This window comes from Drosophila erecta, unplaced genomic scaffold (genome assembly GCF_003286155.1).
Source record: "Drosophila erecta strain 14021-0224.00,06,07 unplaced genomic scaffold, DereRS2 tig00000021-arrow-pilon, whole genome shotgun sequence".
Lineage (NCBI taxonomy): Eukaryota > Metazoa > Arthropoda > Insecta > Diptera > Drosophilidae > Drosophila > Drosophila erecta.
Genome location: NW_020825198.1, coordinates 14,474,756 through 14,487,991, shown reverse-complemented (window position 1 = coordinate 14,487,991; position 13,236 = coordinate 14,474,756). Strand labels below are relative to the sequence as shown.

At 37.9% G+C, this 13,236-nt stretch overlaps 2 protein-coding genes across 17 annotated transcripts in view; both read right to left on the bottom strand.

Annotated features, from left to right (window-relative positions):
* LOC6545705 (rab11 family-interacting protein 3) overlaps positions 1-13,236 on the bottom strand; it is a 42,418-nt gene that overhangs the window by 3,834 nt on the left and 25,348 nt on the right. For 2 of the 15 annotated variants that reach the window (XM_026977745.1, XM_001972682.3), the window contains exons 1-2: positions 9,232-9,450; positions 2,741-3,727 (exon numbers count right to left, since the gene is read on the bottom strand). The exons of 8 other annotated variants lie outside the window; for them this stretch is intronic. In XM_026977745.1, the coding sequence (XP_026833546.1) occupies positions 2,741-3,451 (711 nt within the window). In that variant the 5' untranslated portion in view covers positions 3,452-3,727; positions 9,232-9,450. Of the gene's footprint in view, positions 1-2,416; positions 2,531-2,740; positions 3,728-7,525; positions 7,546-7,642; positions 7,734-8,773; positions 9,210-9,231; positions 9,451-13,236 lie in introns of those variants that run through there. 5 more of the 15 variants (XM_026977748.1, XM_026977747.1, XM_015158483.2 and 2 more) reach the window with 5 other exon arrangements.
* LOC6545704 (peptidyl-prolyl cis-trans isomerase) lies at positions 10,132-10,982 on the bottom strand. Of its 2 annotated transcripts, none has more exons than XM_015158476.2 (2): positions 10,834-10,982; positions 10,132-10,779 (listed from the first exon to the last, which is right to left on the bottom strand). In XM_015158476.2, exon 2 carries the CDS (start codon positions 10,739-10,741, stop codon positions 10,247-10,249), a length of 495 nt encoding a protein of 164 aa, XP_015013962.1. In that variant the 5' UTR covers positions 10,742-10,779; positions 10,834-10,982; the 3' UTR covers positions 10,132-10,246. The 2 variants fall into 2 exon arrangements, with proteins under 2 accessions (XP_015013962.1, XP_001972717.2); XM_001972681.3 differs by having other exon boundaries at positions 10,132-10,741; positions 10,834-10,980.

Genomic DNA, 13,236 nt, shown 5'->3' with positions numbered 1-13,236 from the left:
TCACCTTTCCCTAATAACACCCCTTCTACAGCCCACAATTGTACTACCCCAGAAATGTCAATTGAGAAGTTCAATTAGTGGCTACAAGCGGTTTTCATTTGGGGACGGCACCCAATGACGCTTCAACTGTGCGGCAAAGGCAAAGGGTTCAATTATGATTAATTAACTGCAATTTTCTGGCAACAATTCGCAGTTGATAATTTTTGCTAGATTTACAGAGAGTGTGTCACTTTATATTCGATGGAGATGAGAGCACTGAAAACCGATGGATACACGGACACCAACACACAATCGACGTCAAAGGCGGCGCGGCAAGTACTGAAAAATGGGCCTAGGGCCCCACCAAAAACAAACAACAGAGTGCCATAGAAATGGAGAAATATTCAGAGAGTGGGCAATATATAGAGAGAAGAATAAGCCTGCTGAGTCAACCGAAAAAGTACGATATGGGGGTCTTAATTAGGGGCTGGGTATGGGTATGTGTACAATGAACCATGCCAAAAAACTGAGCATATTATATAGAAACTAGAATTTAAATGTAATGTCTACCGAATTCTTCAGAAAAAATACGGAAAGGCCAAAAGGCAGAAAAATAGCCGCGAAAACAGAAGTAGCGTCTCATTCAGAAACCGTTTGGTCAAAGCAAAGAAAGTAATAAAAACCAAATGTTGCTGGGGGCACAAAGAAAAAACGATAAAAGTGTAAGACAAATTGAGTAACAAGTGACGAGGAGTTGTACATAGAATCGTGTAAGAACGACTATAGATTACCCTGTACTTAGATATTAAGAGAAACACATACTGTTCACCAGTGAATCGGTGAGGCTTGCTAAATCAATTGAATACAATGTATGATACTAAATTTATATTTATGATTATTAAATTTGAATTTTTAAGAATTGAAATATGATCTTTATTATGCTGTTCAGAAAAATCTTTTAAGAAATGTATTTCCTTTAAATACATTTACTTATTTAGTACTGGGTATAAGAAAAGTCGTGGACTACGGTTTCTGGCTCGTCACTTTCCTCTTTCTTTCACCTGAGGTGTTCCCGAGGTCATTAATGTACCTCGGCTTTTTTTGGGGGCCTTTGATTTTTCCAGTTTAGTTTCGGCAAGTTGATGGACCGACAGGTGCAACTGAACGATGGGAAATGTGTAATGTCAAGTGCGGAAATGCGGAACAGATGGTATGGGGTCCGTGTAGTTGGCTCGAAAATATGGAAATTTGGGGAAAATAAACTTGAGAACAAACAAGGCCTCCACAAAAGCAAATATGTAAAAATAAATATTTTTTAAACGAAATTATGGTGGATTTTCTTGTAATACAAATGCAAATGCAGTTTTTGTTTTTTTTAGAAGCCGAACTTTTACTTTGCCTTGTTCTAAGAATATTACCTTGCAACATTTTACACGTCAACAGCTTGTAAATAACAAATTAAAACACAATTGGAAAGAACTGAAAGCACTCGGACATTAAAATCGGCATTAGCTTTGACCCCAAATGGAAAATCTTGACTTGCAACACACACTCACAACTCACAATTTCCTCCTCCAGCAATACAATGCCCTACAATTGCTTCATTTATCAAATGAGTTTCCCCACTAGTCGATGTGGATCAAGTATGGTAAACAAATCTAGCATCCGCCGGAGGTTTATCGCCATTCAGAAGCAAAAAGCTGACCTCCAGCGCAGTGGTTTGTACGTGGTACAACTGGGAATAAACTTTTAAATTGATTGCGATGAGTACTGGGAGTTGCATCAGTAGCTTATCGAAATATAGTTTACTTCACTGCCCTGAAACAAGATCGCCTTAGAAACTAATGCGCGATATGTCTTTCTAACTTTACTTTCCATCCACACACACTTCTGTTACTTTCGTTGACACATTTTCTTTTCACGGCTAATCATCAATTTTGTTACAGTTTTGTATCATTAATTTTTGACTCCGTAAACTGATTGCTCAAAATGTCTTTTTCGATTTTCCTTTCTTTTCTCACTGATTATTTGCCACCGATGATCTCATTTGGCACAGCATATAGGATTTCTATGTTTATCGTTAGCAGATGTCTAGCAAATTATATGGCAAACACAACAAGTTCTTCGACTTTGAAATCTTATTTTTGGCCCAGTTTTGACGTTGAAAAAGGTAAATAAGTCAAGGAAATCGTAAACAAAGTTTGTGATGCACAACGTTTTTTAAAGGGTTGAAGCACATGGAATTTTTAAACTAGTTAAAATTCTAAAACATTTTATAAACAATTGCACAAGATAATATTCACATTTTCAATCTGGCAGTTAAATTGTTAAATACTTATTTAAAGACAATTCACTTTTTTTTAGTATACTTGTTTTTTCTTTGAAAATCCGGAAACCCTTTATGCATTTCTATATACCATTTCAAACTTCAACTCACTTCGTTGGTTTCCAGCATATTATTTCTGCCAAACCCTTTAGGTAGCAATTGATTAAGAAGTCAAAACGGACTGAAATTTCCCACAGCTAAACAAAACAGTTGAACTAAGGCAATTCAAAGTTAGACTGAAGCAAATTGCATTCAATTGCGGCTTATTTATAGTGAATGGCCTGGACATTATTGACAGACTGTGTATATACTATATACTACTTAGATGTCATGACATGCGAACTAAAAACAGGGGGTGTCACCACCCCCAATGAACCCTGAACTTTTATATGGAATTTGGCCCGGAATCGGGGGAATTAGTGGTACACTGCTTACTTGCTCATTGAGATTATCGCAAATCTCAGCGCTGAGGGCGCCGTTCATCATGCCAACAGGTCCTGATCCTCCACTGCCACCACCTCCTCCTCCCCCGCTGTTGGTATCCTCGAAATCACAGAGTAGTTTGTTCTTGAAATTCTTCAGGTTCTCCAATTTGAAACCGTTTGTATTTGTATTATTCGTTTTATTATTGAATTTACTTGTCAGGTTCTCCAAATTGTAGATCTTATTGTTGTTATTATTGTTGTTGATATGATTGTTGTTCGATTCGAGGCTGTTGTTGTTAGTCTCCAACTTATTTTCGATGAAGACCAGCGAATTGGGCTCCGAATTGGATGGCACAATGTCCTCAAAGTCCGCTGGATTTAGGCTGAGAAAGGTCTCCTGATCGATCAGTATGGGCGGGTGTTTTCCAAAGGCACTGTAGTCACTACCAGCACCGCCAGTGACCCCCAAACTGTAGGCGTTGCTCAGCGGATTTTGCGAGGCACTCGTGTTGAAGCTCAGATTCAGATCCTCCAGACTATCCGTAGATAGTTTTCGATTCTGTTGCGCTCCTATCCTGCACTTGTTGTTGTTCAGATTGCTATTGTTGTTGTTGTTCTTGTTGCTCTGCTGATTTGTGGGTCCTACGAATTCGAATTGGCCCGCCCACATATCATAGGCTAAATCGATGCTATCGGGCTGGCTGGCAGGTTGACTACTCATGATTTACTTTTTGTTTTAGTTTTGGGTAATCTCTTTCCTTATTTGTCTAAATTGTTTTGCTGGGGCGTGGCACTCGTTGGGTTGATGCTTTTGTTTTCATATATTTACGCACTGCGATGTTTTATTTCTTTTTTTGTAATTTTTTTCATTTGTTTGGGAAGACAGTTTTATCTTAGTTTTGTAGGCACATAATTCAGATATTTTTGTGTTGCTTTGTTTTCATTTCTCCGTTTATTTTTAAGGCACTTTTCTGGGCATATTTAGGCTTGGCTCTGGCTGTACAAAATAATTTATTATTTTTTACTGTTTCGAAAATCGTTGTTGCATTCAAATTGCATAAATTTTATTTGAATGCATTGAAACAGACTATTTTACTTGTTACACTTGTTGGACTATTTTTTTTGGAATATATAGTTTTATAACGGTTGTTTCTAAAACTGTGAATAATGTGTTTTTTCAATAAAACTTCGTTTTTATGTGTTACGATTTTTTCATTTTCTGAAACTAATGAACTAATGACTAATGACTGTCTTATTAAGAAATTCTCCTTGCATAATTATATTCAAGGCAATTCTTCTGCTGATCTCATCCAACAGATTGTCCCCCACGAATTTCCTTCTGTATCTCCAAAAATGAGTTTCTTGAACTGCCAGCAAAGTTCACCGAGTAAACAAAAGAATTTTCTTTCCCCCTAGCAGTTAAATGAATTATGCAGAAAGGTTATAGTTGGAAAAAAAAGCTTTGCAAATGATTTTTTTTTTGTATCGCGATGGCCCTTAGCACAATTCTTAACAAATTGAAAGGTAATTGTTTGGATTTGGATGGGTCGCATACAGAGAGTAGAGATGCAGTAAGCAGAGCAAGAAACTGTCTGGAAACAAAGGCGGAGAATGGTGAAAAACCATAAAGAATTTTTCTGTATTTCATGCAGGAAATGTGCGCTTGCAAAAAGATAAACAAACTAAGAGAATCCACGAAGACAGTCTCCCCAACTCTCCCTCTCCCTGCCCCCTCTGCAAGCCACTCTTCTCTCGAACAGAGAGTCTCGTTCTTTCTACACGACTGGGTTTGGTTTCTTCTGGGCTTCTGGCTAAGTTTAATTTCCTAGTTGCATTGATGAACTTCGTGTAGATAAAACAAAGCAATGAATAGATGCGACTAAGAGGGGGAAACTGTTGGTGCATGCAATTCTTCTAGCGTAACTGAAAGAATTGCATAATCTAGTCGGAGACCGTCTTCGCTCTTCTCTGCTGTCTCTTCTCAAGCGATGATTCAATCCATCGCTAGAAACGGCATGGGGAAATGTGTCATGAATTTGAGTTCTCTCATCTTTCGCTAAATTGTTTATATTAAATTGTGTGATTCAGAAGAGCACAGAAACGGGAATTATACAAATTAAGATAAAAATAAGAAAGAGAGCAGAATATACAATTCTGCAAACTTGCCCATGTCAAATGGGTTTAAGTGGCTTGTCATAATAAATTAGAATTTATTTGTTTTACTTGCTTGCTCGGCTAAGAAATGAGAACTATTTCATTCACATATACAAAATTCTATTTCTTTAGTTGGAAAACGGAAACGGGACGAATTATTCATTTTTATATCACTTTTTAAAAATCGCTTTGAAGCCCAAAACCACAAATGCCTCAATGATCAAAAATAGAAGCCCAAAACAACTTGACCGCAAGACTCATTGATCTGCGGACAATTTTGTCAATGAAGCATGGCCAACATCAAAATCAACAACAACAACAACTTTCACCAACAAAACTTGTCTAGTAAACAACTGAAAAAATAACAGCAACAGGCCCTGTCATACAAATCTTGTGCAACTTGTTTCGTTTCGTTGGAAAACTTATGATGAAAATTGAAAGTAAGTGAAATAGCCGCTTCAACAACAATTTCTATTTTCAACTGCAATATTTTCGGAATTTTATGCAGTAGCAGACACGTTTTATGGTGCATCTTTCATCGCCATACGCCTGAAATTCGAACTGAAGGAATGTTTGGGGTTCAGATGAAATATCTGAGTTTAAATGGGGGATCGCATCATGGATGCACACGCGCTAGCTCGGGAACTATTCGAGTTTATGAGTTCCCATATAATGCATTTATGCGTAGCCATAAAGACTGACTTGTTTAGCATAAATAGCTCACATTTGTGGTGATATTAGCTGAGGTAGCGTTTCATGGTTAAGTTGGGATAGGGTGCAATATAAATAGATTTGGGAAAATAATTTTGGAATTTCAAATCAAGCAGTTTAATTTGTTCTAAGCACATACATTAATCTTCACGCTGCTTTATTCTTGGGGAAAGTGTTCTTATATAGAAACACACCCCTTGAACTTTCAAAATTGGGATGAGTTTACTAATACAAATTTTTGGTTGAACAAAAGCTAATATACATTTAAGTGGGTAGTTACTTTCGGACCCTCATCATTTATTCTAATCTACATTTAAGTGGCTATTGGCTTTCGGACCTTTGTATTCCTACGAACCCCTAGAAAACTTTCAATATTTCAACTTGACAACAACCGAATTCGTGCCAATTACCCCGTCTAACCTCGATTTCTTAGCCCGGTGTTGCAGTTTGCATTCGCAATTATTTCTTCTGTTGTTGCATTTTACATGGCAATAAACCTTTCGGACGACCGCCCACGCTAAGACAAAGAACTAAAAGGTGAAACTGAAACAACATGCTAACCCCATTTCGCAGCCTGGGGAGAAACGACAAGGAGGGCTACAGGCGGAGGGAAAGAGACAAAAGTGGCGACATACAACAGCTGTTTCCTGCCGCAAACTGATCTAACACAAATTGTTTTTACCTTGCATTATAATTGCGTTGGTATAGAAGATATTTTAAGTTATCAAAAGATTACACAGATAAAAGCATTCTTTTTTCTGGCATTAAGTGTGCTAGTCAGTTATCTATACATTATAAAAGCCAACCCTCTCTTATTTCTTCTTCCTTTTAAGAACCAACAGACCGTAAAATTATTTTTCTTCAGACTTTGAGGCGAATTCTAGACAATTTTACATATCCTCGTCCGTCGTACAGCTATTTTCCAACCTCACCCTATTTTCATTGTTTTGAAAACCCGTCTAGTTTCTAATTACCAGAAAATGCAATGGCTGGCTAAGTTTGCTTTTCTTTTACTTGGAATTTTTCTTGTGCTGTTTACTTTTGTAGTGTAGTAAACTGAATCATTCTTGGTCTTATCAAATTGTTCAAAGACTTTTATAGGCAAGGTGCCCTTGTCAAAGCTTAATTTTCACATTATCACATACACATTTAAATAAAGGTCAATATGAGGGCCAATTAAAAGCAGGGCATGACTGATAAAGATTTTACTATTAAGAGAACTTCTCATTCGCTTAGCACAATTCCAAGTTTATTTACGAAATAAACAATCAATAAAGTAAATGAGGAAAGATTAGGAAACCCATAATAAAATACAATTAAATTCCTTCTACATATGTATGTACAGTAAATACCCGAAAGAAAAACTGATTCCAAATGAACTAAACCAAAATTGTTAATGAAGTAAACTTTCCTTTTTGGCAGCTGAGTATTTTTGGAATATCAAATCTTTTCAACCATTTTTTCCTCGCCCTGTCGGTAATCAAAACCAGCATAAAAGAAAATTATCATTAGCTACTCTTCAGCAAAATTGAAATCAAAATATTTGCATACAATGGTCTGAGAAGGGAGGGGTGAAAATGGGGATGAGTCGAACGAGGAGGAGCTCATTAAATGGAAATTTTATTCCGCTGCTGTGCACTTTTCATGCAACAAAGTGAGACAAGAAAAAAGGTTGTAAAATACACAGTGATTAGCGAAATTGGATCAGGAATGCCGAATACTTCATAAAGTATTCATGATTTCCAAGAAAGACCCTCAATCGACTTGATGCGGATCCATTAAGTACAATTCTTTTGAACTTGAACACATTTCTTTTTTTTTAATTAATGCGATTGCCCTTTTGAATTAAAAAAATTTTTTTTTAAGCATAAGCAAATGCTTATGATTGCTAAAGCAAATAGAATCAAAAACAAATGATGTAATCCTTTACAGTATATTAGATTTTATGATCTTGTGCTGCTAAACTTTCTCACGAATAGTTTTCAATTTTAAAAGTTAGTAGCTCGTTTTTCGCTTATTCAAAATGGTGTGTTATGTAGTTTATTACAGCCACAAATGGGGGAGAAAAATAAAATTCGATTAAAGCACGCGAAACGCGAAAAGCAAACTGAATGAACCAGAAATTCAGGGGCAAAATAAACCGAGTCGGTCGCCAGTGATGGTGAGAAAAATGAGAGACTGGGAGAGCGAATTCGGGGAGGCGCAATCTTTATAAATAGGAAAAATAATAATCAACAAACAAGAGCAATGACAAGGGACCGAAGAAAGAGAGCGATCCGATCCCCCGAAGGAAAAGTTTTTCGCCATATGTACGAGGGCGATTCTCTCGTCGTATCCACCCGCCTCTTTTATTTTGAACATATGGTCTTTGAGTCAGGGACAGCGCATAATTATCTGGAATTTTTATACGCTCACCCAAAGCCAACCGCTCCCCAAATGCCTCCCCCTCATATGTAACATTCATACATACATTCATATATGTTTTACTCATTACTGAATAAAAGCGCAAGTGAACAAGCGTAGACACGAACCGAAAAGCAAGAGTAACGGGACGCATGCGGGATTGGATGGTAATCCCCATCCATCCCATCCCATCTCGTCCCATCTCTTTCGCACCCCGCCGTTTTGTTGATGTCATCCATCAGAGGGTCTTTCTTTTATGTTCTTTTTGTTGTTTTTGCTACCTTAGGCCTTTTACTTATTGGTTTTTAGTGGTAGTTTTCAGTTCCGGTTAGTTGTCTTCTTCGTGCGCTGCCTCGGGCACTGTGCCGTTAGATTTATATGCCTACTAATTGACGAGCCATCGCTAACGAAAGAATATTTTCCTACCAAACTTAACGGTACGGAAAATGCCTAGTAAAAGAAATTAAGAACTACGAGCTATGTATGATTGAATGAACTTGGGACTGCGATGCGTGATTGTCGGTGGGAGCCCCTGATTTATTTAATTCCCTTTTTATGGAGAAACTACCGAAAAAGAGAGAAAGAAACTTAATTTTTGTTTTTTCTTGTCTGTACTAAACTTGCAAAGCGTATATATATTAAACTTGTCTCTTGTTAATAATAAAAAAGGATCCTAACACTTTTAGTTTTTAATTTAAGACACAATAAATTTACTTTGTGCCGGTTTTGCGAATTGCTTCGTTTTATCTCCCTTTTGTTTTACTTAATCAATTACCGTCAGGGCTTTTTCAATTTGAAATGCCCCATGTCGTAGAGTTGTTTTGAACTGTTTTAAGCTATTTTACTTTGTTTCTTTTATTTTGTTCCATTTATTGTATCATTTATCAATTTTATGCCACACTTGATTTCCATTTTTTATTTTTCGATAAAACACTTGACAGACTTATTCAACCGCACTTTTCAATTTAAGATCAATCAACCAATCAATATTCGCCAGAGGGTATGAAAATTAGAAACATGAGACGAATAAGGTCTACTTTGATTATGGGGTTTCACAACAGACCCTGTCATTAGCGCATTTGTTTTGATTTCACAATTTTTCTTAAATAAGCGTTTAATGAGCCAAAGGCACCTGACACAGCTGATAAGCGATTTCGATCGATAAAAGGTAACACACAAAAAACACACACATGAATTGAGATAATTTTGGGTTAATTTTCTTGAATTTTAAACCTTTTGGCTATTTTGCTTCAGGAGCGCAGCGGCAGCAGCTGCATTTTCCTTAGCATTTTCCTTTTCCTTGGCAGTTGCATTGCCCAACAACAAAACAACCGCGCGAGAGAGCGAGACAGGGCGACCGTTCCCGTTCGCTCCGCTTTTCTAGTGTTGTGAACGCGGCAAGAGTTAAATGCAATCTGAGAGAGGAAAGCGCTGAAAAGCCAGCGTCGAGTCGCGGTCTCTCCTCTGCCACTGCCGCAGCCGCGGTCGACGGCGGCAGAAGCCGCGACTTGTTTTGGGTGCCCAAAAAAATAACGAAAAGAAAAGCAAAAAAAAAAAACAAAACGCAGCCCCAAAGCAAAACGAACGCAATAGAAAAATTCCACTAATGCGACTTAGCAGTGTTGGAAATTCGTATTGCATGCACTTGAAAAAATAAATTGGGCTGCTTAGTACTATTTACGTTACATAGTAGGACAGGTGTTTGTAGGTTTGTAAAATATAACAGATTTTCCATTATACACGTATGTATGAAAAATAATCGGTTATATTTTATTTTAAAATTTCACTTGGTAAAGTAGCTTTACCTAACGTGTATATGTATGAAACATATAGTTTCAGCTGGTTGGTTAAGTTTGCTTCTCGTAATATTTTTTTCTTCAGTGTAAGTGACTTTATAGACGTTTGCAAAGTGCAATCGGGTAAAGTGGATAGAAAGGCTTGAGGGAAAGGTAATGGGAGACGGAATGAGAATCAAGAATCAAAAGCGACATATGCGAGCATCTCTTGAACTAAATTGAGTCAATTAAAAGTAATGGAAAGGAAAATCAAAGAAAAATGAGTCAGGGAACTGCTGTCCAGATGATTCAAGCAATTGGTTTAAAAAATGCGTAAGTAATTGGACTAAAAGAAAACATTACGCAGCATGATCCCTTTATTTATGCCCCCTTTTATATTGCCAATTGTATCTTTAGTGTTATTGTAAATGTGTTGTTAGAGTATTGACAGTACATCAATGTACTGGCTCCCATCAGAGGGCACCGCAGTCTTCGATGATAACCTTCTTGCTGGTCTTTCCATCTTGTGAACCGAAGGATTCAACCTTCTGGACGATTTCCATACCCTCAACGACCTTGCCGAACACGACATGCTTGTTATCCAGCCAGGTGGTTTTCCCGGTGCAAATGAAGAACTGGGATCCATTGGTATTGGCCCCAGCATTGGCCATCGAAAGTACACCGGCTCCCGTGTGCTTGAGCTCGAAATTCTCATCGGGAAACTTGTTGCCGTAGATGGAGCGTCCTCCAGTTCCGTTTTGATTGGTGAAATCACCGCCCTGGCACATAAAATTCGGGATCACGCGGTGAAATGGGGATCCCTTGTAGCCGTACCCCTTCTCTCCGGTGCAGAGGGCCCGGAAATTCTCCGCCGTTTTGGGCACCACATCCGAACGCAATTCCATCACAATTCTTCCGATCTTTTCACCTCCCGCGGCTATATCGAAATAAACACGCGGCAACGACATCTTCGCAGATGCCGAAAATTTACGTAGGAAAGCCAGGTCTATTAGGTTTAAAATCGAACGATGCCTAGTTCAAAAGCAAGAAAAATATTTACCGGATAACTTGGTGGAGACAGCTTGATGATAAAAATGAAACACCCTTTAAAGAGGACCTTACGGTAGAACAGCTGAAACTGAACTGACCTATTTTCTGGGCTGGCCAGGGATCTGAACTTAGGGCTAGTTGAAATTCATTCCACAGCCTGCTTCATGAAATTCAGGAGCACACAAATAAAAGCCATCAAAGCAGGCTTTCCACTGTTTTTAAAACATTGTAAATTATGGGAATATTTTGATATTTTAAGTAAGATTATCCTTAAAATAAGTTCGATGTGGTACACTCCCATAGACTGACTTTCAGCTACATTTAACCAAACACACTAGAATAGCAGTAATAATAATGGAATAATAATATTCAATGTCTTTGCTTTAACCGTGTCACTACGTAAACTTACAGACCTTATTTACTCTTCTAATTTGTTTAGCCGCCGCCTTAATCAACGCAAAACTCGCAGATCGAGATACGTTTAAAGCCGGCATTATTTACCTTTCATTTGCAGTTGTGTACAAACTTTATAAGTGTATGTTTGCATAATTGGGCAAAAATTTAGTCAATATTTATTTGCCAGAGCAAATACGAGAATTGCGCGGAAACTGTGAGAATTATCCAAGCTTCAAAGAAGTTGCTATTCCATTTAAATGTATTCAATTGTTTGTTGTCAATATGAACGCATAGCACTCCTTTAAAACTCTTGTATTGCGATTTGTTTGTGCTTAGCACATTTTGTGTATATATCAAAGTTAGTTGCCAAGACAACAATTGCTATATACACAAGAATTCTTACAAGGCGAAACTAAAGGCGGTACGATAGTAACGAAGAAAGTAGTAAACACAGCCTAAGAAAGTAAGTTTGCATTATAAATAGGACTTCCCCTTTGATAACCATTTTTGAACTATTTTCTGCTTATAAATAACATTTAAAAACAAGCTACTTGAAAACCCTTTGATTACCTCACCACAAAATGCCAAAAGTTCAAGATGATTTCAGAAAGAAGTGCCCAAGGAAAGGTAACTCGTACTCGCACGTAGGCCGTAATTGTTAACTCGACTCTCCACTGTCTCATTACTTATAATAAATTGTAGTGCGACCAAATAGCGAAGACAAGAAAAGATACAACCCATAGTTGGCCAAGACAAGTGCAGCCCCAACTGAACTCGAACTCGAACCCGAACCCGATTCGATTCCATTCCACTCGATTCGATTCGATTCGATTCGTTGTGACTAGTTACCCATTAATGTAGCGCCCCGTTCGCCTTGGACAACCTTGTGCAAAAAGTAATACGAGTTTACGGAAAGCCAACATGACGTAATGGAAAGCGTAGGATTTCTACTTGCCAACTGCTCCCACTGCCACGCCCCCAGAAATAGGCAAGAGGCGCCTGTGGACTTGTGTGTGGGAACATAAATTCACATTATGGCCAATTCTTCGGGCGATTTTTCAGGTTAGATAAAAGGCAGACAAGAAACACTTTTGTGGGTTCGTTTTAGCACTTACCAAGTGGAATTGGTAAGATAAGAGTGGTCGAGGTAGTTTGTGCTTGGCTATTGTTTTGCTTACCTGGAAGTAGAGGAAAATAAAGAACGAATTATTATTAGATTTGGAATAGCAAAATTCAAGATAATGGATATGGAAACGAGGTGAATGTAAAGTCAACACAAGAACCATTTTAATGTCAAGCACTGTTTTTCAGAGGATGTGAAGATACAAGTGCAAACAAATGGGGAATAACCAAGAACCCAGAGATCAACTAACGTCAGTATCCAAGAAATATTACTCGTTGGCTACCATTTTTAGTGTGAAAAATAGCAGAAAACTAAGAAATATTTTCCTACTGCCCAGCTAACGCCGATCGATCCATCAACTGAAAACCGGCAAGGAAAAACGATTTCTGCACCCACACTCTATTCAAAAAAAAACCACTGAAAATTGATTTTGTCTAGCGGTTCGTGCCATTCGTTCCATTCGCCACCTGCTTGGGTCGTCTTATCGATTAAACAATTTTGCTGGCACCTTTGACGCCCACCTTTAAGACCATCAGAAGTCGAGGCCCGGCACAACATAAAAAGCATAAAGCCGAGCCGAATGAGATATGGAAGGAAAATACAAAAATAATACGAAAAACGAAATAATACGAGTAAAAACCATAAACGAAAATCAATTTTTAACCCAAATGTGACGTTGACCCAGAAAACATCGAAATCCCAAAGACAAAGAGACAAACCTACACACACAACGAATTGAAGCATAAACGTTGCAATTATCATAATTAATGCAAATGCTCCTTAAAGTATACCAAAGTAAAAACGGAATTAAATACTCAAAGGCATTTACGAAAGCGTTTAACCCAAATCGGTTGAAATTGCTGCGATTGTATAGATGATGCAAGTCCATAAGGG

Bases quoted from the DNA above. Each gene is read 5' to 3' on its own strand.
- LOC6545704 (XM_015158476.2), bottom strand. From the start codon at position 10,741: ATGTCGTTGCCGCGTGTTTATTTCGATATAGCCGCGGGAGGTGAAAAG.